The sequence below is a fragment of the Syngnathus leptorhynchus genome, chromosome 13, assembly GCF_054491065.1.
Source record: "Syngnathus leptorhynchus isolate UIUO chromosome 13, UIUO_Slep, whole genome shotgun sequence".
Classification (NCBI taxonomy): Eukaryota; Metazoa; Chordata; class Actinopteri; order Syngnathiformes; family Syngnathidae; genus Syngnathus; species Syngnathus leptorhynchus.
The window spans coordinates 10240960-10267015 of record NC_141207.1 but is presented as its reverse complement, the minus strand read 5'-3'; the positions used below and the strand labels follow the sequence as shown (position 1 = coordinate 10267015).

The following is a 26056-nucleotide window of genomic DNA, read 5'->3' as shown; positions in this document are numbered from 1 at the left end:
GAGTAGACTCAGTTGGCTCACAGACTGGACGTACTGGTTAGTGTTCGAGCTAGTGATGTGCATTCCACTTTTTTGAAGTGAATTGAATCTTTAGAATCAGTTCACTCAAAAGATTAGTTCAAAGACCAGCTCAGTGGCCTAGTAGTAGAGTGTCCGCCCTGAGACTGGAAGGTTGTGGGTTCAAACCCCGGCCGGGTCATACCGACTATAAAAATGGAACCCATTGCCTCCCTGCTTGGCACTCAGCATTTAAGGGTTGGAATTGGGGGGTTAGATCACCAAAAATGATTCCCGAGCGCGGCGCCGCTGCTGCTCACTGCTCCCCTCTCCCCCAGGGGATGGATCAAAATCACATGGGGATGGGTTAAATGCAGAGGACAGAGCCCTTTGAGACTGCTTGTGATTTAGGGCTATATAAACTTGACTTGATTGATTGATTGAAACGAATCGTTCAACAAATCGTCCCTAAAACACACACTGATCCTTTTTTTTTTTTTTTTTATAAATCCAGAAATCATGGTCAAAGCTTTAATAAAAGTCAAAAGTGCCACACCCGCCCTCACCCCCACTTTCTGATTGGCTGGTTGATCAGTGACGTCACTTGGACACTCCATTAGGTACGCCGCCATTTTCAGGTGTACCTAATAACAGGACACTTCATTAGGGAAAAATCATGGTCAAAGTTTAAATGAAAGTGAAAAGTGCCACACCCGCCCTCACCCCAACTTTCTGATTGGCTGGTTGATGTGACGTCACTTGGACACTCCATTAGGTATGCCGCCATTTTCAGGTGTACCAAATAACAGGCCACTTCATTAGGGAAAAATCATGGTCAAAGCTTAAATGAAAGTCAAAAGTGCCACACCCGCCCTCACCCCCACTTTCTGATTGGCTGGTTGATCAGTGACGTCACTCGGACACTACATTAGGTATGCCGCCATTTTTAGGTGTACCTAATCACAGGTCACTTCATTAGGGAAAAATCATGGTCAAAGCTTAAATGAAAGTGAAAAGTGCCACACCCGCCCTCACCCCCACTTTCTGATTGGCTGTTTGATGTGACGTCACTTGGACAGTCCATTAGGTACGCCGCCATTTTCAGGTGTACCTAATCACAGGCCACTTCATTAGGGAAAAATCATGGTCAAAGCTTAAATGAAAGTGAAAAGTGCCACACCCGCCCTCACCCCCACTTTCTGATTGGCTGGTTGATCAGTGACGTCACTCGGACACTACATTAGGTATGCCGCCATTTTCAGGTGTACCTAAGCACAGGTCACTTCATTAGGGAAAAATCATGGTCAAAGCTTAAATAAAAGTGAGAAGTGCCACACCCGCCCTCACCCCCACTTTCTGATTGGCTGTTGATCTGTGACGTCATCTGGACACTCCATTAGGTACACCGCCATTTTCAGGTTCGTTCGCGAAGATTTATGAGTGACAGACAGCTGCCATGCCAGCCGACACACGTTATGCCGACATTCATGTTTTAATTTTGTATTTGTTGGATTGGAGTTGATGGTGTTACTATACCGAATGTGTTTGTGTTTAAATGAAAGGGAGAAAATAAAACCCGTTATTCCGACATTTGTTATTTTTGGGGGGATACCAACTCATATAACAACGTAAAACACGTATTGTCATATAAAGCAGTGAACCAAATGTCTGATTTTTATGTTTTAATTGGCGAATATAAAAACAAGGAATAAAACACCAGACAAGTTTTCACATAAATATTTATTAAAATAATCATAAAAGTACATTTCAAACCAGCAATCTCATGTGAAATTGCAGTAGATATATTGGACAACAATATTTAGGCGTATATATGCATACACGTTATTTAAAAACTACTACAAGTGTTCTAAAAGAAAGATGACCCAAAGAGAAGCGTAAACTCCCCGTTTTTGCACAACGGCGCATCCCTTCATGCAATAAAGTTAGCCATTAGCGTGCATAAAAGAAGTGGTGTTTCACTGAGTGCTTCTTTCTTTTCTTCCTTGGCAAATCGTAAATCTATCGACATTGTGGCTTCCATAGTTCACGCCGGCCAGGAGGGAGACAGACGCAACACGTTCACTGACTGATACGTTGATGCACGCGCACGGGGGGGGGGGGGGGACGTCAGTTCAGCCATTGAAGTTACGTCATTTTCTTCGTTTTGTTTTACAGCGAGGTGGCACCAGCTTCAATGCGCATTACCGACACCTCCTGGTTGAAGTCATATGAAGTGACAAAAGAACGAATCACGTTCACTCTCGTTCACTGAAAAGATTCGTCTTTTGAACGAATCGTTCACTCACGAGCCAACACTAGTTGGAGCTCCATAAATGGACATGAAGGTGCAAAGAGCAAAGGCAGTGCAGATGATGCCATGCTCTGTTCAGCTATGCTTATGGAAAGAAAGGCTCAGAGAGACGTCGGCTTTGTTGTCATTACACAGCCAGCCATGGTTCTCGGATACTTTCCTGATTTGCCTTGGAAAGAATGTCATCCAGTCCAAATCTGAGAGACGCAAATGTTTCCGATCAAGGAGAGAATGAGTCCATTTCAATGAGCTGGGAATAAAAGATATGCCAAGTGAAAATATGCATTGGCAAGAAGGACCCGCTTACCTGCAGTTTTGAAGTGTGTGTGGGGGGGGGGGGGGAGGTTGGTGAGAAGTCACAGCTCGGACTGGAGCCTACACAGATGGAAGCACACACAGCTAAAAATACCAACAAACAGCAGATGTGCTTCAGGAGTTCAACTCAACGTTGTGTGTTGTGGAATTGATGTTCATGCATCAACCTTCAGCAGCTTGACATTGTAAATCCTTCATGGATCGCCTGATGTCAATTAATGGAGCAGTAATGACGGGCTTTCGCTACCAATGCTTTTCCACGGCAGCTTTGAAGGTCTTAACGTTTGGACCAAAGGTCAGATGGTGGCAAATTCACGATAAAACACCACAACCACAAAGGAAATGAGGGGGAAATCTCCTTTGGTGTTTGACTGAGTGCTCACGTTGGTCCTTTTTTTTCTTCTTCAGTAAACAGAGGGCTTTGGTTGCCTGGCACCGCACTACTTCATGCCGGACACACTTTGGCTCCCAGGGAATGTAAATTCTCTCTCACCCTGTAATCTGTAATCTTAGCTCAAATGCAGCTCACTTATGTGCAAATACATCATTACATTCACAAGAAGAAGAAAAAAAAAAAAAACGCTGGATGAAAGATGTGAATATGGACAACATTGACCAAAAAAAAAAAAAAAACATTGTTGGAATGCGGTTTGGAGCAGCAAGTGTGTCAGCGTCAAACAAACACAAACATCATGGGGATGGGAATATTTGGTGGAAAACAAACAACACGCAGACAGACAGACAGAATAAGAAGAAGAAAACAGGAAGAACACAGCTGAGATTCCAAGCCTTAACCCTTAGGTCAGGGGTGTGGAAGTCCAGTCCTCCAATCCGTTTTACACTCGTTAAACACACCTGAGTGAAAAGATCAGTAAAAGATCAGTTTATTTTCCCGTTCTGCAGGAGCCTAACTTTTGACACATTTAATCGGAACGGGACACAAGTGGATCGGGTCGGGTCGGGCCAGAGGAATGGCTTCAGATCAGTGCGGTGCGTGTGTCACAAAGCGTGTTTGTCTGTGGCTAACGGGGTGAAAGGGGGGCAAGTGAAAGGCCCCCTTTCACTCCGACGCTCAATTAAAGCCTAATTGGTCGGCTACGTGGCCGCACAGCGACGCCCCATGCTTCTTTGAAATATGCCTTTGATGTAGGAACAAGCAAGGTTTTCTTCACCAATCGGGGCAAAGCTTCTTACGCTTCATTTGATGCTAACTTGACCTAGTCAGATCACCAAAGTCAAGTGAACTGGGTCGCCACTTGACTTTGAAATATGTGCATGCGGTTATCAGCAATGTGGAGAAGGCTTTTTGGATACACCACCATCTCGAGGGCTGTGCAGTATATGTCAATGGAAATGAAATTACTGTCACACGTTCTCATATTTGCCTAATCTATATCTAGTAAAAGTGAGGTGACGGTAAACGTCTGCAGGCGTCTTCCATCAGATGTTCAAAGTAATATCGACCGCCAGAGAACATAAGAGCCTGGCTAGCTATGGTCTAGCAGATCAATACTCCAGGAAGGCTTCAAACAAAGTGAACGCCATTCCTTTGGCTCTTCCACATGATTTGGACCGGCTGTCTAAAAGGTTTCTTTCATAGCTTGCTTTTTGAGAAGAAAGCAGCAGGTCGCTTCCTGCCTCTCAGCTGCTGACTCTTCAGCTCTCTTCAGCCTCCTGGGAAAACACAAGAAGCTGTCTGTCAGTCAGTCAGTCAGTCAGTCTGTCTGTCTTTGAGCTCCTCGCAAAAGCATTTGGAGTGCATACAAGCTAGCGAATGGCACGGACGGCTTGGCCGCTACTCAAAAGAATGATGAGCACGAGGAGGAAAAACAATAGCAAATCAAAACCTTCGAGTCAAGACATGTCATCCTGCTTGTCTGCGGTCGGCTCGGGATGCCTTTTTTCTAACAGTTATGAGCGAAACAATCAATTTCAGCAGCCTGCTGGGATTTGGCGGCGAAACGATCGATGTTCGTTTCTATAGTGGACATGACATTATAGCTTTTACAGGTTTGCCATATGGTCCAGCTAATTTGGAAGGAAAACCACAAAGTAGTGGAGCAGACAGTCTCTTTGGCATGCGCTGGCTCTTACTTTCTAGCCAGCACATATGTTAAAAGAGGAAGGAGGGATCTGATGACGTCGTGTCGACTCTCCACCAAATGGAGCAAGCAAGTTCACAGTACAAGATTCCATCATGACAATGCGCCAATTTTGACAATAAAATTTACGGTCTACAATCTTGAGGCTAACCAGCGACTCCGCCCCCACAGCGTGAATGGAACGTGGTTCTGTCTGGAAGACTACTCAGCTCTCCCTGCTGTTTACAAAAAAGAAAAAAAAAAAAGGCTTTATTGATCAGAATGTTCACAGAGTTTTATTTTGAAAGTCATGCATTCACCTGTCCAATCAAAACGCTCATCTCAGTCTGCAAGCAGAAGGCAGGAGCAGGCAAAATACATTGATAACCCGATACCACAAAAATAGTGCATCCATCTTGAGGGAGGGAAGGAGGGAGGGAAGGAAGGAACAAGCATGTAGTACATCATATTTAAGGTTTCCACCAATCAGGCACAAACCTGCTTGCAACATTTTAGGTCTGACAGAGAAGGCATATTCCAAATGTACCTACAACTAGCCACGGAAAGGACTTTGACATCATGGTAAGTTAAGCATTGAGGCTCCACGTACAGTAGAAGACACCGATTTGCATAATGTGTAGAATGAGGGGAACGCCCTGGACATTTAGCGCCGGTTGTTTGAGACAATCATGCTGACAGATCAGAACGCTCATATTAGTGAGTTTGCACGTATTCATTGGATTAGCGTACAATTGATAGCATACGTACCCACTGAAAATAGGGGGACCCCAACGTAACGGGATCCTAACGTAGTCAATTGCTTGGCTCTACTACACTGACATGGTTTAGATTCTTGATAGAGACAACCTCGAAAGATCACAATATCGAAAGACTTATAGCCAGGAGAAAAATGGTTTTGTCTGTTTTGGGGAGTTTCAGGGAAATCCAAATAGAAGCGAAAAGGTAGCCTGAGAAAACACGACTGCACACGACTGATAGCGTTGGAAATGAAAAGGAGCTCTCTTTCCTGATTGCAGCCAAAGCAGCCCCTTTGGAGACATCGCTCAGTAGTTTCACAAAAAGGTCACATCTTCTTGTGACTGCACCCAGCGCCAGTGAGCATCATACTCCAGATGCAATTTGCCCTTTCCTTTGCAAGGATCCAAGTCAACCTTTCCATTTTGGTAAGGCTTCTGTTTGAGGCCGATCCGAGCGCGGCCGCCGGTGGCCGTTGTCGTCTTCTCCACGTTCCCGTTGGCCTTATTGCTCGGGCTCAAGGTAGAAACCGAGCCTGCCTCCGCCACCTTGGTGCAAACCAAAGCATCTCGCTTGGCTTCCGGAGCGTCGTTTGGAACTAATATCTTTCCGCTTTCACCTCCGGCTATCCCATTCCCATTGACATCACTGATAACGTTCTCATTTGATCGGGAGTGAATGTCGATCGGAGCTCCATTGCCAGTCTCTGTAAGCTTCTGTCCAGTCGCAGTAGCAGAGACGGCGGCTGAGGAGACCTCCGCTGTCCGGCCCCCCGCAGGAGCCTCGGAGATCTGCGGCGTGGAAGCGCAGATGACCGACTCTGAGCTGGAGGGACAGTATTCGTCCATATCGTCCGCCAGGGTGTCCAGGTAACTGCCGATGGAAATGTTGTCCAGCTTGTCGTTGGAGTCGTGAAGGCTGCTCCAGGAGCCTCTCCAGGAGGTGTCGGGACCCTCGCCCAGACTGTACTGGCTGCTGGTCAGGCTGCTGCATCGGCTGGTGAGCGTGCCGCGCTCTTCCAGTAACCATTTGACCGCCTCGATGCCCTCGTGGAGCGCCAGCAACTGCTGTAGGATCTTAATGTCCACCGAGCGCAAGTGTGCCTGTGGAGACAGAAGAAACGGAAATAGCTTTTGTCTTTTCGGAAGCTCAACAACACAAGAGAATAAATAGGCTGTGAGACTCAAAATGTGAGAATGTCTGCTCTTTAAAAAGCCAAATGTAGCTGCAATATTTCCCTGACCTGTTTGAGCTTGTATCGAAAAAAAAGATGAAACATGGCTTCACTCCACCCGAGCCAAAAGGAGTCTTAATTGGTGCTGCATTTTGTGAGCGCTTCCAACTGGCAGACACTCAAGGCCTAATGAGAGAGGGGTGGCAGTAAAGGTTCCTCAGGCCTCGTCAGCGCTGAGCTAGCACAACGCTAACAAAGCAAAGAGTGAATCATCTTGCACATTGATGCTTCGTGATGGAGTGAAGCTTCCTGGTTCTCAAATGGAAGAGCATTTTTCTTTGGAAAAAGTCAAATAGCACCAAAGGTTGATGAGCGCGATGGCTGGAAAATGTGGAATGGTCTTGGTTTCGTGCCAAAAACATTTCAGTTTTCAACCTCAGCAAAAAAGGCCCAAGCAATAGTAGTCAAAGCTTGTGGCTGGAGAAGAAACGTTCCAAAGATAGTTTGCGCTGCCATTTCTACTGATGGATATATTGTTGGACATCTGCTTGAGTGCAGTTTTCTTTGGACACGTTCTGATTTTTCTTTTTTTCTCAGTTCAACTCGCGGCAAAAGAAATTGTGGTTTCGATGGCGTTTGGAACGTTGGTGGTTTCTCTCCTTGGAGATCTCCAGAGAAAGGACAGGCTTGGTTGATTTTATTAGACAATATTGCTGAGGGAGGAATAACTTTTTTTCAAATCTATAAATATCTCATTATGAAAGATTTTTCTCATCTTTAAAAATGGATACTGTGGCTTTTTTTTTTTTCAAATCAGCATAGCAAGCTTCATGTTAGCCAACCGGCACATGCGCATGCTGCGAGCAGTGCGAATCAACTTGTGGCTGGAAAATCAAGCCTGGGAGCAAAGACATGCAATAAAGTTTTGCCCAGGGAAGGAAACAGCACGCGATACTCATTCATGTTTGAACTATAAATGACAAACCTAGCTTATAGGAGCAGGGTATGCCATTTATTTCAAACACTAACAAGTATTACCTGCAACACTGTTTATGACGAGACCTTTCCTTGAATAATATACCAAACAAACCAAATGACATAATGTAGGGGTGTCAAACTCGTTTTTTGTTGTTGTTGTTGCGGGCCACATCGTGATTATGGTTTCCCTCGTGTGACTATCTTATATGATCACATACACACAACAGAACCGAGAATAAAAAAAGTAACCATTTTATCATTTATTTTCAAAGTGGGGTTAAAAAAATGCAATATCCCACTGGAAGATGATTAGCAATTTTTGTATTTGAACACGAAACATTGAGTTGACACACAAGTTGCCTTTGCGAGCCACATCAAATGATGTGGCGGACCGGATCCGGCCCCCGGGCCTTGAGTTGGACACCTGTGACGTAGTTGTTAAAGCGACACCTTCAAAATGCTAATGCCTGATCTGATAAATGACACAAATGCTTCCGCCTATCACCTTCTAAGTGCTGAATCACTGCGAGTAGAAAAAGCAGACACAGCGTCGGCCGGGCTTTCAATAATACAGCAGCCACTCACTCGCTTGCCCACCCCCATCTCTTTCTGCACAAGTCCCCCCCAGGTGTGGTTTCACCTTGCCAAGCCAAGCCAAGCCAGGCAGACTCTTGACATCCTTGCATTCACCATGAGAGACATTTTCAAGCTCATAAAAGCTCTTGGCCATATCTGCACAACTCAGCACATTTTGATGTAACAAACAAATGGTGCTTTTCCAGTCAATGATTGATTGGTGAAGCAGAACTGAGGTTTTTTCCCGTTCTCTCGAGAATCATCCAAACACATCAATACTGGATAAAACAGATCGAGAATTTAAGATAACAGATTGGGAGGAAGCCCTTTGCCAATCAATATCCACATAGGGACAGATGGTAGACTCATTCATTGATAGAGCTTTTTAGCAGAAATCTTTGTACACAAAATGTACATCGACTGATATTTTATTTCTCTGTGATTATTTTGACAAGGTTAGTCTCTCACGAGATGGAGAGGAGGTTGAATGTCTCATCACGCAAGAGTGCACTTATCACTTTGGATGCAAGTATGGGCAAAGAAAATCATATGCTCCATGATTTCTCAGCAAGAAGGAGTAGCGCGCTACGTGCCACATGATCAATTCATTCATCCGGTTGTTTACTCTTGCTGGAGCTCAAAAAGCCATTTGTCCTTTTCCTCATCTAAACTAGCACAAGAGTCGGAATATTGTGCATGAGCCATGCTGCAACATCCAACTCACCATCTCAGTCTTCAATTTGGTTATCTTTTCATCGAGGCTTTTCTTGCCAGTGTGCTTCGTGGTTTCCTGCGCGGCGGGGGCCAGTTTGTCTTCTCCCTCATCCCGCATCCACCTGAGCAAACCCTCGGGGGTCTTGCGGCCGATTTTCGCCTCGATGTCTCTTAGGTCCGGAGCGTTCTCACAAGAAGTTCCGTCATCCATCATGGTCATGGAGCGCTGGTTGAGAAGAATTGCTAGACTCCTGTTGTTAGAAGAGCGACTTCCCGCAGTACATCATCACATGCGAGTCCAGCTGAGGTGGACTGCGCCAACGTAGAAAAAGAAACTCTGCGCAGGTTCATCTCAGCCACGTCGGACGGACGGGATATCCCGCGTGTGGCAGCAGGCAGCAGGCAGGCTCCCGTCCCGGCTGGAAGCCCCCTTAGCAGCTGCTAAATTGCGCACATTCCACCTGCATGATGACAGCAGTCGCACCGCAGAGTAGCTGAGAAGGCGTCCGCTCTGCAGCGCAGCGCAGCGGAGCGCAGCACAGACTGTCAAAGTCATCAGGGATGACATCACTTTAGTTCCGGTAAGGCTTTTCAAAATTGAACAATATAAGGAACACGTTGTAAAACGACCGAAATAAAATAACTATGAGTTACAAAGGCAAACCCACATTTATTATAATATATATGTTTTTTTTTTTTCATAAGAGAAGCAAGAAAACTTTTAAGGATGATTTTTCCATTGAGATTCTGCCCTCGTTTTTTGGTCAAAAAATGTCAACTTTTCTTCATTCTAATTGTAACAATAATATTAACTTCGATTACATTTACTTTATATATCCGTATAAGTGGTCATTTTGATACGAATTAAAATAAGATTCAATAACCCTGAAAAGAATTTTAAGATTGGGAATAATCCTAATAAATCAAGGTTAAACTGTATTCATGTCATTGTTGAGATGTGTTGATAAGATGGATGAAACAATTGAATAGATATTGATTTACGTACTATTCAAGGCAAAGATTGTCAATGAAAATTTGTTCTCCTGAATATTTTTTTCATGCAATCGTTCTGGTTACCATGATGACCACTATGGGAAGCCAGTTTATTTTGAACACCGGCGTGTACTGCCCACACATACCTGTGCTTAGAAACACACATTACGCAACCTCGGCGTACTGTCAGAATAATACTTCACTGGTGCAAGAAATAAATAACAAGCCAACTTCTAAAAAAAAAAAAATAACCTTCACTGGTGCAACAAATAAACCCCAAGTGTCACCTAATCAGGATCCCTGTCAGAATAAACCTATTGTCATGGTGCTAATGAGAAATGACTAATCAATTGGCACTTTCATTGGAGCAGTCACATAGACGTACGTTGTGAAAAGGAAGCTGGTGTTTGATAAACGTGACTTTCCTTTCTGGGCTTCGTGGTCACTCCCAAGTCCAACCTGTTCAACCTGTCTGCAACAGGAGGAGCAGCAGACTGAGCAGGATTACCTTTGCACTATTCAGTGTCAACGCATGCAGTATTTTAATCCATCCAACCGCAGCTTTTCATGTTTTGTAACAAAACTTATGTAGGGTGGTAGGAGAAAGGAGGAGGAGGGCGGTCATGGAAGCAGACAAAACAAAGGACATTGAGTCCTTGATGGAGGACATGGATTACATTCCTGGTCACTTCCATTTGGACCTAAACCTCAACTGTGATCCCGTTGGACCTTTGAAACTGAGACACAGAGACACTTACCTGAAACAGGAGAGTCTGAAGGGGGAGCTGGAGGCTGAATCTGGATATTTACAGTATGCTGTTCGCAATCTCCTCGGACTACTGGCTTTTCATCTGGACCACCTCCAAACTGCAGAGGAAACCTTCAGGTGATAATGTGCACATTTTTGAAAAATTTCAAATTTTGATTCGCTCACATCTTTCAAATACAGCCATTGGATCATGGCCAACATGATTCTTAAAGTGAATTGGTTTGAGTCGTTTTTCTTCAAGTTTTCTTTTCAACCTTCTAGTACATTTAATGATCGGAAACAATATTGTATGATGACAAATCACTCTGACTGCAATTACACATTTGGAATTAGTGTTCTCCGCGTTTTGGGACATCAAGACCGATGCGATCTTGCTAATCCAAATCGAGAATATGATATCTATTAGAGAATGCATTGCTTAAGGTCAAATGAAGAATGTGCTTCCTTAAATTGCACGGATTATAAGTGGTCATGTTTGGTCATTCAAGTTTTAATGGCATGGTATCCAAGGCAAGGTGTTGGGTTAGTGACACGTCAATTGAAGGTATTTGTTGTTTTATCAAGTGCTTCTCCTACTTATCCAGATAGGGTTCAAGTCCTAGACTAGACTTACAAAATGTACTTTAGGGTGTAGTCTGTTTACATTTAGTCTACATGTATAGCAGTTCAACTAGTTGGACGTCATTATTATAAATATACGAAGTGGCAAAAGGTTGGGTAAAAAAAAAAAAAGCTACAATCAATTTGTCTCTAAAGCAGAAGTGGGCAAAGTATGGTGCGTGGGCCAAATACGGCCTCTACGCACTTGTTTATTTGCATTCTCAAAACTCCTGTAATATTTGGAAATATTCCTATTCTTCCATCTCCCAGAGGCATTTGTAAAGAAGATCCGGGGAACCTCAACGCTTGGGCCAACCTTGGCCACGTGTACGACAAGCTGGGAAGAGAGCTGGATTCTGGGGAATGTGTGGAGAAAGTGTCCCAACTGATGGGCTTAGACGGCCAAGAGCCCAGCAAGGAAGACACAAGGCAAATGGCGGCCCGCTGCCTGGCAGAGCAGGCCTATGTTTACCCCTATGATGTGGAGCTGGAAAAAGAAGATGACTTGAGGGACAAACTGACTGCTGCCCTGATGCTCTTTAACAAAGCTCTGGACTACGGCGGCCACCTGGTGAGCTGGAAACATATGAATGAATGCCAAAAGAGCATTTTGCAGCGCATACATTGCACTCTTGATCAATAATTAATCAAGTTTTTCAGATACCAGTGGAAGAAAAACGAAGCTGGTACTTTAAGATGGCGACCATTTATATCAGGTACGAAACAAAATAACTCACCGAAATGTGCTGACACAATTCTCATTTCTTTGTCTCTCTTCCCTGCAGACTAGATGACATCGTAAAGACCAAAGAGGACGCCAAGTATTCCAGACTCTCTCAATATAATAAGGCCTTAAGGCTTCTCACGGAAACACTTGAATCAGAGAAAACACAACAAAAAGGTAAAGACCTTTATTTGGTGCGGTTATCGCATCGTATCACATTGTAACCTATCATATGGCCATTTGTCCTTTCTAGCTCTTTCCTGGTGTTACGTTGGCATCATGCTGGAGAGACAGGATGAGTTCACCACAGTGCCCATGTCCATACACAATTGCGGCTACTCAGCTACCGATCCCTTGTCCTGCTATGGAAATGTACGTAAGTTAGTTCCGCTCCACTAAGGCCAAAAACTTGAATGATGTCTATCATTGGTTTTGCAGGCTATAAAGTTGGCGAATGATGACGCGTTCATCCTTAACCTCCTGGCCAAGCTGTTCTTTCTGCTGGGCAAGCATGAGATGGCCACAGGGATCTGCAACATGGCTCTCAATGTGCTGCCTGACCCGGAGCTCAATTGGCAGGCGTACTGCACCCTTGCCAAGGTACCACACAACCACACTGGCACAATGACAACAATTCTGTGCTCTTCCCTAGCCAACAACAATTCCTTGCTGACGTCTTCACGAAATTATAACAACCAATTGCGATTCATTGACTAGATCAACACAACGCTTTACGTCCGAGACCTAGAAAAGGCCAAAAGTGGGGAAGGCGGTGTCCCAGACAGACAAATGCTAAGCGAGGCCCAGAAAAACCTGGAGAAAGTCTTGGCTGTGTGTCCTTGCTTGAGGACTCACCTGGAGATGGCACAGGTAAGCCTCTTCATCCAATAAAAACAAGTTGAGTAGAATGTCAATTCTTGGCATACAAAGAGTTCAAGATTACAATCGTATCTTCTCCGTTAGGTGTATTACTACATGGGTGTAGATGCACTGCAGGAGAGCCTCTTAGTGGACGAGGGGGCGATAAATAACGCCTTGGTGAGTCTGTCCCAGGCCCGACTCTACGAATCGGGAGATAGCTTGCCTGATCTGCACTTGCTCAAAGGACGCTGCCTCCTGCTGAAAGGCGAGGAACAAAACGCCGCAGACTGTTTCAAATGCGCTCTGGACTTAGAAAGAGCGTCAAGTAGCGACACCGCGGCCTTGCGCTGCCTCCTCCAGGCCTTGCTGGCCGTGTTCATTCAGGGAGGGCCGGAGGTCAACCACGTTATCACCCAGATGGAGCAGTGCTTGCAGAGGGCTGAGGAGAAGTACTCCGAGGACACGGTGAAGGCCGAGCTCAGGTGCCTGTACCGGACAAACACTCCGGAGGTCACGGAGCTGTCTCGAGCTCTCATCAGGACGGGACGAACGCAGCTGGTCAGAAGGCTACTGCAGACTGTGGCGCAGAGACAAATGGACAAGAAAAGAACGCTTGCCAGATCTTTGTCTTTTGCGTGAAGCGCCGAAAAAATGACCAAAGCTACTTGAAAAACTGCATTTCACATGACATATTAAGCAAGGCTGTACTGAAATGAAGCTCCACTTCGACATCATATTTACACTGTGAACTTACCATGACTAATATCATTAAAAATAGAAGAAACATAAATAGAATCATACATTTTCTGCATTTAGTGCGATCCACCAATCTTTGCATGTTGTGAAGACAATTCATATTATGAATTCGTAGCCAGCTGAGTAACTTGTAAAGTAAGCTGAAAAGTTTTTCAAGACAGACTTGAGACACACCTGTGTGACAAAATAATGGCTACTTGTCAAAATGCACATTGCTGCTATGCTGTTATGTATTCAGGTTCTGCTGCATTGCTCAGCTCAGCAAAGTGTTTTATTGGACAAGAGTCTCACACTGTCAGTCTTTTCTTGCTTTCTTCACCTGTGATAAGACGCAACATCAAGGTAAGAAATATTTCTGATTACAAGTCATTTGAATTCAGATGATGCAAGGTCCTATTGTATTTGTAAATACACAAGACAGTTGAACTAAATTGTTTTCAACTAGCAATGTTTTGAAACTGCATAATGGCGAAAGTAATATTTGGCATAAGCATTTGTGAATCTCGTCTTGAAAATATGCTTGTCAAAGCAACATTTTTACAGCCGAGGAATTGCAAGGTGGTGACAGTAAAAAGTCTCATGTTTAACTTGTCTTCATTGAAGTCGATTTACACTACAAAAACATAAAAACACTTTTTGGATTTAGAAGCTTGAATCTCAGCATGCCATGTACAGCACTTGGCTGAATTCTAACCTGGTGTACAACTTGATTTTTTTTTTTTATTTACCAATTGTCTTGATCCTTCAGCATGTCTCCAAAGCAGAAATTGACCGAATGGGACAGTGGCCTTCTTGATTGCTGCCAAGACAAAGGCTCATGTAAGATTTGTTTCTTGCTTTAATAATAGCAAACCCGGCCGGGCAAGTGTTCACCAGAAAGGAGGCACTTCCTTTGTGCTTGGGTGTGACTGCTTATGTCACCACACGGTTAATGTTGATTTTTTTTTTTTTTTACTGCCTGCACACCATGTGTTTTGTCAACACAAGCCAGACAATCATATCAATGATCCAAATCTCAACTTTTCAGGCTGCTATGGATTCTTTTGCTGCCCTTGCCTGGCCTGTTCAGTCGCGGGAACATTTGGAGAGAACCGATGTCTCCCGTTGTGCGACATGCTCAGCCCGGCCGTCTTGACGGCTTTTGGGATCCCTCTGTTTGCACCCCCTGCAGCTTTGGCCCTCAGGGTGGGCATTCGCAATAGATACGGTGTCAAGGTAACTATGGTTGTTAAAATTGCAGAAGTATCAAAGGAGATCTTTCAAAAACAACAACAACAACAACGAATATCAAATGCAATGTAAATAAGATGCCTTTTTGTTGACAGGGTTCAATGTGTAACGACATCTTGTCGTCGTGTTTCTGCATGTGGTGCACCTGGTGTCAAATGCACCGTGAACTGAAGTTTCGCAAGAAAAACCCCACCGTCGTCAATATGCAGCCTGCACCCCTCTGATGCAGTCTTGCACCCAACCAAATGGAGGCTGTGTGTGTTTTGTTTTTTTATGTGTCAGCTATACAGATGAGCATTATGGGTCGTCAATGTATATTTTTAATATTGTTTTCAGTTGACCATTTTTACTGGCATGCAACAGACCACTTCCAAACACAATAAAAATTAAGATTGAACCCAACATTATGTCTGTAGTTTGATTTGCTTTAGGTCATTCCTTGGATACATGCTGCCCTCTAGTGGATATAAGCTGCAAGTGAAATATGCCCTTGCATTTTAGGTGTCGGAATCAGAGGCGGGCTAGACAGGGGCAAAGGAGGGCGTGGCCCCCCTCAAATAAATGGTGTGCCCCCTCAACCAAAATCCCCCAAAGTATTTTTATTATCTCAAGCCTCTCTCCTCCGCTCCACTTTTTAATGTCTTGCTCTCCCCTCAAATATAATTATATATTCTGAATACTTGACTTATAAACTATGAGACTTCAACCAATCAATAACAACAATTGCCAATTCTATCCATCATCTGAATCTAATGTGAACTCGCCGATCGTGCCACAAAGCAGGTTAAAAGCGCGTTGATGAGGTCAAGCCACGCATGTACGCAGGCATGCAATTGTTTATAGGCTAATAAGAATTGGGAATGCATTTCTTTCTGTGGATTTTGTCATTACTGAGTCATTTGAAAGCACACAATCCTGTTTTTAAATATCGAAAATGACTGAATTCTTACTGACTGGATATATTTTGAGGACAATAGAGAAGTTGAACAGATGTTAGATAACTGATCAAATGATCAGTTCCTATTCCTGGTAAACGATACGCAGCACAGTTTCACTTATCAGTAAGCAGCTTTCAGATATTTTGAAGACAACGCTGTTACTTATTTGAGCTAGTCTTATTCTCATTGTTCAGATGTGGTTAGACACCAGTTGGAGTGTGGATGGAATGTTTTCCACCGCAGAGGAAGTCATTCACTGCAACTACAAAAGAGTTAATAGAAAAAATCAATTCGAAGGAAGAATTGCACAATTAAAAACTCAAGCCATCTCTCTGATAAGTAGCACAAAAACTGGCTCTCATTTTCGGACTAATTTGCAGGAGTATAGTGTTACTGTATATTTTGGGGATTTGCATAGTTTGCAGCATTTACATCCTTTTTTTTTGGTCACTAAATAGCCAATCAGCACTTTATCGCTGGTGTTCTGTGAAACTGCATGAACAGACTATTGAGGCAAAGTCGGCAGCTACAGTAACACATTTTTTTTTTTTAATCAGACTCAGAAATGTATGATACCTCTGTTGTTTTCCTTTCGTTTCCCCCTGGGCATTCAAGTTTGGCAGCATTTTTCAATTTCCTAATTTTATCTCACTCTGGGTGACGCTTTTGTCACTCACTTCATTTTACCGCAAGTAGGCCAAGACCACATCAACCATCTCAGGTAAGATTGCTCAATTAAGACAATACTTTGTACGACATGAATTTGGGACGCTGCACTAATAGAAAAAAAAAGCACATGGGTAGATTAAATGTGCATTATATTTGGAATTTGGAGTGTTACACAATTCAAATTGATTTCATTCTCGAGGAGCCTTCCTTCCCTCTATAAAGTGGATTACATATCAGGTGAATGAAAAAAATGAGATTTCCTTCAATGTTGACAATTTAATGCAAAAAGTCACTTTTAAAGCCTTTTACTTGGGACAATAGAAAAATAAGACCAGACTAAAATGTATATCATTTTAAATGGAATATTTTTCCCCTTGCTTTCTTTTTATATTGTATTATTTATGTTTGACTTTATTCCTTTTTATTCCTGTTTTTGGGCGTTTTGAACCACACTTGTGAATGGCATACAGTAATGTGCCTTTTTTGCTTGCCCAATAAATGTAGCCATGTCAACCCAACCAGCTCTCACAGAGTGGAACAGTGAACTCATGGACTGCTTTGAAAATGCCAGTACTTGTAAGATATACAAGCGTCTTCGTAGCGTCAGAGCGCAGACGGATTTTCCATTGCTGATATTTTCCCTTTTGTTTTTGCTCAGGCTGCTACGGTTTCTGGTGTTGCCCCTGCATGGCCTGCACGGTGGCAGGGAGATACGGCGAGAACCGATGTCTGCCCTTGTGTGACATCTGCGCCCCTGCCGTGTGTGTCATTTGCGAGATCCCTCTGTGTGTGCCCCCCGCTGTTTTGTCTCTGAGGGCAAGCATGCGAAGCAAATATGGTATCAAGGTAAGGGAGATCAAGACGGACGCCATTTGCGTCCATTCATCCCCAACTTGAATGCATGGTGTATTTTTGTCCCAGGGCTCCCTTTGTAAGGACATTGTGGCTTCCTGCTTCTGCATGTGGTGCAGCTGGTGTCAGATGCACCGTGAGCTCAAACACCGAAGCCAAGTTCCAACCGTCATTAACGTGGTCAACCAAACTGTGGTCTCTCAGCCTGCTCCTATGATAATGACCATCCAAAATCCAGCACCTCCTCCTTCTTATCAATACGTCACTCAAAAATAAGACGCCATGTTTTTGATCATTTGATCCTGACTGAATGAGACATTTGTTAAGAGATGTTATGTTTCATATTTGTGATGGAACAGACAAGCGATGATTTATACAAGTGATTTGTCACCATTCATAAGAATAAACACCAATTGTTCTCCTGCTTGTTCATCTGAGGTGTTAAAAGGAATCTTAAATTACTTTAGCAATTAATTGTTTTTTTTTTATCATGATTATGATGACCCTAAAAATATTCCAAAGATAAATGAGCAGAATTTAAGTGTTCATTGCGCAAGGTTGAATGGGCGTAGGGCTATGATGCTAGTTTTAAGAACCTGACTTTTTTTTAATGAATTTATAATTGCCCTACCCCCATATGACAAAAAAAAAAAAAAATGTCGCGCGATTAATGACTGTAGGCTGGAACAGGTAAAACAAAAACCGTAATTGGTCGATTGCTTGAAAAGTAGATCCTAAGTCACAAACGCCCTGACAACTGAAAATTGCTGTGTTAATTTGTCAAGTTTGAATTTTGTTTCCTTGTTCGCAATCAAGTTTGGCAGGATTTCTCAGGTTAGCTGATCCATATTACTCAAGGTGACACTCCTTCCATAACTTTATTCACTGCACCTGCACCAAGGCCACATCAACCTTCATCAGGTAAGATTGTAAAATGACACATTTTTCAGCTATAGGTTGTCACCTCCTATTCTTCTGCCTTTCTTTCTGGTCTTAGCGTGAGCTTCAACTCTTTTTATGTTTTATATTTATTGTTTTTAACTGTGGAATTTTTACTTTATGTACAGCACTTGGTACGTAGCAGTGGTTAATTTTAAAAGGCAGGATAAATAAAGATGAGCTTATTTGGAAATGAACAAAAAGGAATGATGGATAACGCGCATTAGACTTTCAAACCTGACGGTAATACTTTGCTTTCATTAAGCAGCCTGCGATTTCCAAAGTGCATTACTACGACTAATATTACCATACACATATTTGACATATTCACTAGACTGACACACCATTTAACACTTCAATTCACACTTTGCTACCTTTCAGTGGACACCACAAAAACAAGCAAATAAGTAAACCCCAAAAATAAATAAATTACAATAACAGTGACGATACGTAATCATTTGCTTTCTCCTCCTTGTGCTCAAGGAGCGTAAGTGAAGATGGAATCGGAACCAGAGCTCACCGAGTGGAACACTGACCTGATGGACTGCTTTGAAAATGCCAATACATGTAAGATCCAAACACAAAACAGCACCAGACTGCCAATACTTTTTCTTCATATGGTTTTTGCTCAGGCTGCTACGGTTTCTGGTGTTGCCCCTGCTTGGCCTGCACGGTGGCAGGGAGATACGGCGAGAACCGATGTCTGCCCTTGTGTGACATCTTCGCCCCTGCCGTGTGTGTCATTTGCGAGATCCCTCTGTTTGTGCCCCCCGCTGTTTTGTCTCTGAGGGCAAGCATGCGAAGCAACTATGGTATCAAGGTAAGGGAGATCAAGACGGACGCCATTTGCATCCATTCATCCCCAACTTGAATGCATGGTGTATTTTTGTCCCAGGGCTCCCTTTGTAAGGACATTGTGGCTTCCTGCTTCTGCATGTGGTGCAGCTGGTGTCAGATGCACCGTGAGCTCAAACACCGAAGCCAAGTTCCAACCGTCATTAACGTGATCAACCAAACTATGGTCACTCAGCCTGCTCCTATGATGATGACCATGCAAAACCCAGCATCTCCTCCCCCCTATTACGTCACTCACCCAGAGTCGTATCATCTGAAGAGCTGAGGCCGATTGGTTTTCCTTTAGCGTCAGCCGCTACTTGATTCATTAGTTTTCTTCCTCACTTATTTAAGAATAACCATCTCGGGTCAGCTCTTAATTTACCTATGGGAGGGGCACTGGTTTGAAAGTCAAACTATGACTTTGTTATTCATCACTTTCTGTTATTTACATTTGGTGATTTGTCTTTTGTGGTAGGTCTGTCATTATTTATTTCGTATGGTTACTGTGTAACAATGACTAGTTTGGCATGAAGGACATTTTCTTTCTTGCGCAACTCGATGTTGCCTGCAACATTTTCATTTCCCAGGGATTTAAAAATGCTTTCAGAAATGTCCGGTAATCGTAAAGTATTTCACAAAGATACTTAAAACAAGGCTTGTGGAGTTTTATTAAACAATAACCAATACCATGAATGAACAACTGACTTTTTTTGGGGGGGGACGGTCTGGGATTTTCAAACATTGCTATTCAATGTGTTTTGATGAGGCCTGTCAAACTGTGTTATGAAACAAGTTATTTCCGTGATTTCTCAGTTTCTTACCAGGTTAAAATTAAGTCAAGTTTATTTCTCTAGCCCTTAATGACAGATGCGTCTCCAAGTGCTTGACAAATATAGATCAACATTCCCTGATCAGGCTAATGAGTATTCATAAACACGATCAATATGAATAGAAAAGATCATTTGATCAAAGCTTTACATCTTTATCAATGTAGTGCTCACTCAATTTCAAAAAGGTTGGCGAGGACTTCGAAGGGCTGCATTTTCACAATCCCGAGATTTTCTTTCCTGTTAAATATTGTTTCCAGAATGTGGAGCCATTAACTAAAATGATGAAGCTGGGCGTGCCAACCTTGACAAAAAACCTGCAAAACAGAGAGCGCGAGGTCAAGGGCTTGAAGGAAGTAAGGTCTACCCACGCGGTCAGAATGATGGCAGAAAATCGCCATTTTAAACTGCTGTGGACTGCTAGTATGAAAAAAAAAATTCTGTTTTCATTATTTTCACAATATTCATCATTGACACGCCTCTACCACACCTAGTTCCCCCAACAAAATATTTTGTGGATGGGAAAGGAACTATGCACTAAACAATGCAGCTCAGCCTCTGGTTATGCTCGTCCTTGGCAAGCCATGCTTTTGGCACAATGTCAAAAACAGATGAGGCATCAGTGCAGATCCTTGATGGGTGCGAACTAGATTAATTTCATTTTTGTTCATAGCAGTATTTATGTTCAGTCACTCTCAAAGACACTTTCAACACGGAAGCAATTGCAGTCCCGGTCGACAGCTTAAGTTGGACCGGAGAGCAGAATAGAAACAATGTTTTCAGTAGCAGTACCTCAGGCTAAGTGTCGCTAATTTGGTAGCTGAGTCATGCGGGGTTGACAAATAATTCATGCTATTTATCAAGACATGAAACAACCTTGCCTCATTACACATGCGTGAAACATGACACACACTATAATTGCGGCATGGGAATTATGGATTTATTTCCTGCTACGAGTCTTAGTCACGCACACGTGTAAACTAGGTTTTGTTTGGGAATGAATTATGGCCACACCTTGCAAATGACAAACTTTGTGTAAAATAGATGCTAAGCATGTCAAATGTCAATAGTAAACCATGCAAATGCAAGGACTACAATGAGTGCTACAATAGTATCATCAATTGAACACGTTTTCAGATTGTCTGTTTCAGGCCCTATAATAGAACAAATTCACTCAATGAAATCAATAAAAACCCAAGCAAATGTGTTCGTATGTGTGCTGGTTGATTGTGTGACTCACCATATTTGGGATTTCAGTCCTGGAACTTTTCTGACTTATCTCATAAAAGTTGTACTACATTTCTCAAGTGTTTGGACATAATTACCTTTTGTGTTGCAATACTTTTAAAAGTGAAGTTTCTGGGTCAACTTTGTAGAGCGTCTCCCTCTCCTCATCCTCAAAGAACAGCTACAGAGGGAGGAGAAGTTGGTTACGCAAATGGTGTTTGTTACACCAAAAATAATTAGTTTTTTTTTTACAATTGGAAAACAAACCTGCAGGTTTTGCAAGTAATACTTTCTGTCCACATCCCAAGGTGGGAGTTCAGCCCCAAACATGACAGCAAAGTGATCTAAAAAGCTGGTGCAAAAAAAAAAACACAAAATAGAAACATAAATAAAAATGTCTTTTTTTTTTTTTTGTCGACATGGTGTCTACCTGTTGTTCTCGCAGAAAGCAGAGATGAAGTCACTCTGCTGATGTTCCGGATAGAGGAACATCACAGGCCAATGCAGGACGCGCTGCTCATCTAGGAAGACCTGAGCGCCCGTGGCCTTGCGAGAGCTGAGACCATCCAAGCTCAGCTCGGCTATTTCAGTCGAGGCCCCTTCGTCGTGGTCGCTCTCGCCCTCTGAACCCGACTGAGCAGGCTTGAGGAGCTTGACGCCTCGTTCCTGCAACAAAAACACAATGGGACACACGGGTTGAAGAATATGTTTGAAGGTTCCTTCAGTCAAAGACAGAAGCTTTCTTGTCACTTAATATGTCTTTTATGACCTTTATTGCCGCCATGAGAGCTTCTTTCTCATTGTTCAACTTTTTTTCTTTGACCTTGGCCTTTCTCGCATCTCTTTCTGCTGACCTCTGTGGTAAAGAAGAACTCGTGAACTACATACATTTACCCAAATGTAACTTAAAGACTGATGCTACTTTGTGTTTGTCTGCAGTTGTTCTCAGCTCCAGCAACCTCTTGTCTGTAGGATGAGCTTTAAGAGCCTCCTCACACCACTGAATGGCTGTCGAGAATTGCCGCAACTCAACGCAACACTGAGCACCTGGACACACAAAATGACATCTCCGTAAAACTACTCCAATTAGTAAGGATACAACAATCACTGCAATATTTACTATATTAAAATGTGCAAGTTATCCTTGGCGTGATATTTTAAGCAAGTTGGCTATCACCAACCTAATTAGTGTACTACATACCTCGAATCAAGGCTTTAAGATGGTCCGGTTTGATCTTCTTTGCGGCTGCAGCATCATTCAGTGAATATCGCAAGTTCCCTACGTGTCAACCGATCACATCCAAAAGGATACTCAAAATCAGTTCAAAGGAAATTGATTGCTTTCTGGTGTCTAAAGGAGAATATTGTACCAAGATGAAAGTGTGCAGCGGCTCGGTTGGTGAGAAGAACAGTATCCAGATCTTGGTCACCGCATTTATTCTTTAAAGCTGCCGTGTATGCCACTATGGCCTTTTGGTAATTCTTTTCTTTGAAAAATTCATTGCCCTCATTCTTCAAACTGTGGGCTTTTTCTGGAGAATGAAACAATGGGTATCACTTCATGTTGGACACATATGTCATTACCATATTACAGGTCATATGAACAAAAGGATAACATACCCTCTGGGGTCCTGTCTTCGTCGTGGATGATAGCTTGGAGATGAGCTAGCTCGGGATAGTCTTTGGGGTCGATCTCATCGGGTACCGTTTTCATGAACATGGGTATTTTATCAAACTCCTAAATAAAGACCACAGCATCGTGAAGCGCGGAATTCCAGTTCGATGGTTGATGATGTAAACAGAACCCGCAATTACAAATATATGTAATATATGCAGCTGGTTGCTCAAATATTTGAAGGAATCAATGTGCATGTCACTCAAAAATTCAAGGTGATGGAATGGCATACAGCATTCTTATCAATGTCGGGGTCACACATCTACAAACATGATCTCATGTTTCGCTGTTACGTATCCTTGCCCCAAACCGCATTGTTGCTCGTTTAAAGTCTAATGTCGGTCATGTTTACAAACACAGGATGGCGCATGTTCTTACCTCTTCCCATTTGTCTTCATTGAAGGCATTTTTGTATTTATGACACTTGAACGCTTCCGCGAAGACGTCGTCATCGTCACTGTCATTTTGTTTAGCGGGGGAGGCCATGAATGGTCAGTCTTTGACACCCTATTTCCCAAGTCAGAACCGTCAAAATAAGCGAGAATTTAAAGAGACCCGAACACTACACGTGAGACGGTGGCCCGACTGGTCAAAGGATCCGTGCGGAAACAGCCATTAACCAAACGTTCTGCCTCAGAAACGTTATCGGACCAGATAAACACGAACACACACTTCTATCAAGTGTAATTAGGCGTCATTTAAATAGACAACGTATTCACAAATTTTCCAATGGGGAAGCCAATGTGTTGTTAATTAGGGTGAGGGCTTATATGTGAATTTGTGATCCATTCATAGACTAGGTTTAGAGAAACAAAAGAAATCTCACCGAATTGTCAATACAATATTCCCCACACACAAAACATGGTGGAAAAAAAACAAATAACGATTTTATTCCTTTTCCACACTTTTATGCAGTTCATGAAATTGCCATCAAAAGACAGCTCAGAACAAATCTCAATCACATGACTTCCACTTTTCCCAAAAGACAGAATAAGTCATCCTTATCTAAAGACAAGGTTTCATCAGTGTGCTGGCAGATCACCTCAAACCTGGGTGTTTCCTCTAGCGCCTCCTGTCCAACCACAACCACATATGGGTAGCCCAGTCGCTTGGCATCCTTCAGCCTCTTGCCGATGGTCATTTGGGTGCGGTCGTCAAAAACAAGCTCACCTCTCAGATGTGGCAACGTCTGTCCTAATGTGTGAACGAGCTCTTCAGCCATAGCGGCTGCCTCGGCTGCCTTACTGCCCTTCTTGGGGGGTAACACACAAACCTGGTAAGGGGCTAGAAGACCTGGCCAGCGGATATTTTCATCTGTCGACATCACCTCGATGGCCGCGGCGAGAATGCGCGTCACTCCGAGACCGTAGCAGCCCATTTCCGCAACGCTGGGCTTGTTTTGGGCGTTGCTGAAAGCGGCGTTAAACATGTCGGAATATTTTTTGCCCAGGTAAAAGGTGTGGCCCACCTCGATGCCCTTGGACTCTGTAAGGGTACCGCTTTTGCACTGTGGGCACTCAGTTCTGTCGGACACCATTGTCTCTACGTTGGCAGAAAAGGAGCAGCTCCCGCAGACCAGAAGCCGGTCTTCACCGACGTCCGCGGGGAGCTGGAACTCATGGGAGACTTTTCCACCAATCTTCCCTGTGTCGGCCTGCACTTGCACGCAACGCAGGCCCAGGCGTCCGAAGATCCGAGTGTACGCGTGGCACACAGATTCGTAGGTCTCGTAAGCGGCTTCCTCACTCACATCAAAAGAATACATGTCCTTCATGTAGAACTCTCTTCCTCGAAGGAGACCAAACCTCGGCTTTGGCTCATCTCGAAATTTGCGGGTGATCTGTTGAAGCCAAAGAGTACAACAAAAAAAAAGGTGCTATTTATTAGGATTGACTTTTGCTGTTGGCAAGTCAGTTGGGTTCAGCTCCAGCTGACCCACGGACCTTAAACCGTGTTCTTCTCCCCAAACTAACCTGGTACAAGAGCAGAGGCAGCTGTCTGTAGGACAGAGTGGTCTGGTGAGCCACCAGATTGGTCACGGCCTCTTCGTGCGTGGGTCCCAAACAGTAGTCGACACCATGGCGATCTTTCAGACGGAACAGCTCCTTTCCCATCAAGTCCCAACGCTCGCTGGTTCTCCACAGATCAGCCGAGCACAAACTGGGCATGTCCAGCTTTTGCCCACCTATCTGCTGCATCTCCTGGTCGATCACTTTCACCTGGAATAATTTGCGAAGTGTCACCTCTTTTTCCCTCAAAGATTGTACTGGTAAGTTTTAGCATAATTGACCCGCCTAAACAACAATTTGTCAGTATTGAGGAAGCGTATTATCAGTAATATACCGTAATACGGTACATAATGATTATTATGCAATATGGCTAAAATACTGTACACCTCACCAGTTTCTCCATGGAGCGCACAGCGGCAGGAAGGTAGTAGTAGCATCCTGGATTGAATGGATGAATGAGGCCTGCTTGCTGCATGAGCCGCTGGCTCTTACAGGTAACTTCTCCATGCATTCGACCGTCAGGGCCCATGTCACGCAGGTTTGACGGCTGATAGAGACGAGAGACCAGGAGAGGGACTTTCGTTTGCCTGCCGTGGGATGGGGATGATGCTGATGCTGATGCGGGAGGAGCGCTCGGCTCAGCAAAAGCCGAGTGGTTCCTGCGGCAAAGGAATCCTGTTCTATGGAGGTTCCAGAAGACTTTGTGTCGAATTCGATGCGTTACAGGTTCCATGATGGATCTAGTTCACAAAAAGTCAATGATGAGATCTTTCTGATAATTGCCAGAATTCATGTACAAGCTCTAATGTTGACAACCAAATGGCTCAAAAATATCATCAAAATAGATAAAAAGTGCTAAAAGTGAACGATGATCAGTATTACCCTCCGTCCACAGAGGTCCTTCTCACTTCCTGGATGGTGCTGTAGCTTTACTGGCTCACCCAGCAGAGGTTAAATAGTTCACCTCGCAACTTAGCGAAGAACCACTCCAAATGACGATAGCAAGACTTCCATTAGAGGCGCAAAAGCTACAGTCCGTCGAATAAACAGGAAACCTAATACACTAGCGTGTCGAGATGTTTAATGAGCCTTAGAAACATGAAGCTTTCAAAACCATGTTGTCAAGTCGGACCGCAGATTTGGCCTCGTCGCACTACACTGCCACCTACAGGCCTGGAGGAATAAAGCAGAACCTCGCACTATACTGCCGCGTACAGGCCTGGAAGAATAAAACTCAGCATCTCTTTT

At 43.6% G+C, this 26056-nt stretch overlaps 7 protein-coding genes across 7 annotated transcripts; 4 read left to right on the top strand and 3 right to left on the bottom strand.

Moving 5' to 3' along the window:
- Positions 1–4997: 4997 nt before the first annotated feature.
- On the bottom strand, positions 4998–15774 carry lurap1 (leucine rich adaptor protein 1). Its single transcript, XM_085927647.1, has 4 exons — positions 14334–15774; positions 10654–10762; positions 8913–9363; positions 4998–6563 (listed from the first exon to the last, which is right to left on the bottom strand). The coding sequence occupies exons 3-4, from the start codon at positions 9120–9122 to the stop codon at positions 5778–5780; spliced, it is 996 nt and encodes a 331-aa protein (XP_085783773.1). The 5' UTR covers positions 9123–9363; positions 10654–10762; positions 14334–15774; the 3' UTR covers positions 4998–5777.
- ttc22 (tetratricopeptide repeat domain 22) lies at positions 10380–13488 on the top strand. The gene is made up of 8 exons (XM_085927646.1): positions 10380–10781; positions 11535–11835; positions 11925–11980; positions 12050–12165; positions 12242–12360; positions 12427–12588; positions 12706–12858; positions 12952–13488. The coding sequence occupies exons 1-8, from the start codon at positions 10519–10521 to the stop codon at positions 13486–13488; spliced, it is 1707 nt and encodes a 568-aa protein (XP_085783772.1). The 5' UTR covers positions 10380–10518.
- Positions 13802–15231, top strand: LOC147047671 (cornifelin homolog). Its single transcript, XM_085927648.1, has 4 exons — positions 13802–13947; positions 14354–14424; positions 14633–14820; positions 14931–15231. Exons 2-4 carry the CDS (start codon positions 14355–14357, stop codon positions 15057–15059), a joined length of 387 nt encoding a protein of 128 aa, XP_085783774.1. The 5' UTR covers positions 13802–13947; position 14354; the 3' UTR covers positions 15060–15231.
- Positions 15775–16341: 567 nt separating the features above from the next.
- On the top strand, positions 16342–17726 carry LOC147047669 (cornifelin homolog B-like). The gene is made up of 4 exons (XM_085928378.1): positions 16342–16494; positions 16947–17018; positions 17101–17288; positions 17364–17726. The coding sequence occupies exons 2-4, from the start codon at positions 16949–16951 to the stop codon at positions 17568–17570; spliced, it is 465 nt and encodes a 154-aa protein (XP_085784504.1). The 5' UTR covers positions 16342–16494; positions 16947–16948; the 3' UTR covers positions 17571–17726.
- Positions 17727–17866: 140 nt separating this feature from the next.
- LOC147047668 (cornifelin homolog B-like) lies at positions 17867–19761 on the top strand. The gene is made up of 4 exons (XM_085928377.1): positions 17867–18215; positions 18717–18800; positions 18866–19053; positions 19129–19761. Exons 2-4 carry the CDS (start codon positions 18731–18733, stop codon positions 19351–19353), a joined length of 483 nt encoding a protein of 160 aa, XP_085784503.1. The 5' UTR covers positions 17867–18215; positions 18717–18730; the 3' UTR covers positions 19354–19761.
- Positions 19715–23459, bottom strand: ttc4 (tetratricopeptide repeat domain 4). The gene is made up of 10 exons (XM_085928376.1): positions 23178–23459; positions 22745–22862; positions 22495–22656; positions 22326–22403; positions 22047–22171; positions 21894–21980; positions 21555–21790; positions 21392–21476; positions 21223–21305; positions 19715–20214 (listed from the first exon to the last, which is right to left on the bottom strand). The coding sequence occupies exons 1-10, from the start codon at positions 23283–23285 to the stop codon at positions 20115–20117; spliced, it is 1182 nt and encodes a 393-aa protein (XP_085784502.1). The 5' UTR covers positions 23286–23459; the 3' UTR covers positions 19715–20114.
- A 178-nt stretch (positions 23460–23637) lies between these two features.
- On the bottom strand, positions 23638–25980 carry pars2 (prolyl-tRNA synthetase 2, mitochondrial). Its single transcript, XM_085928031.1, has 4 exons — positions 25691–25980; positions 25200–25548; positions 24773–25018; positions 23638–24639 (listed from the first exon to the last, which is right to left on the bottom strand). Exons 2-4 carry the CDS (start codon positions 25539–25541, stop codon positions 23758–23760), a joined length of 1470 nt encoding a protein of 489 aa, XP_085784157.1. The 5' UTR covers positions 25542–25548; positions 25691–25980; the 3' UTR covers positions 23638–23757.
- Positions 25981–26056: the final 76 nt, after the last annotated feature.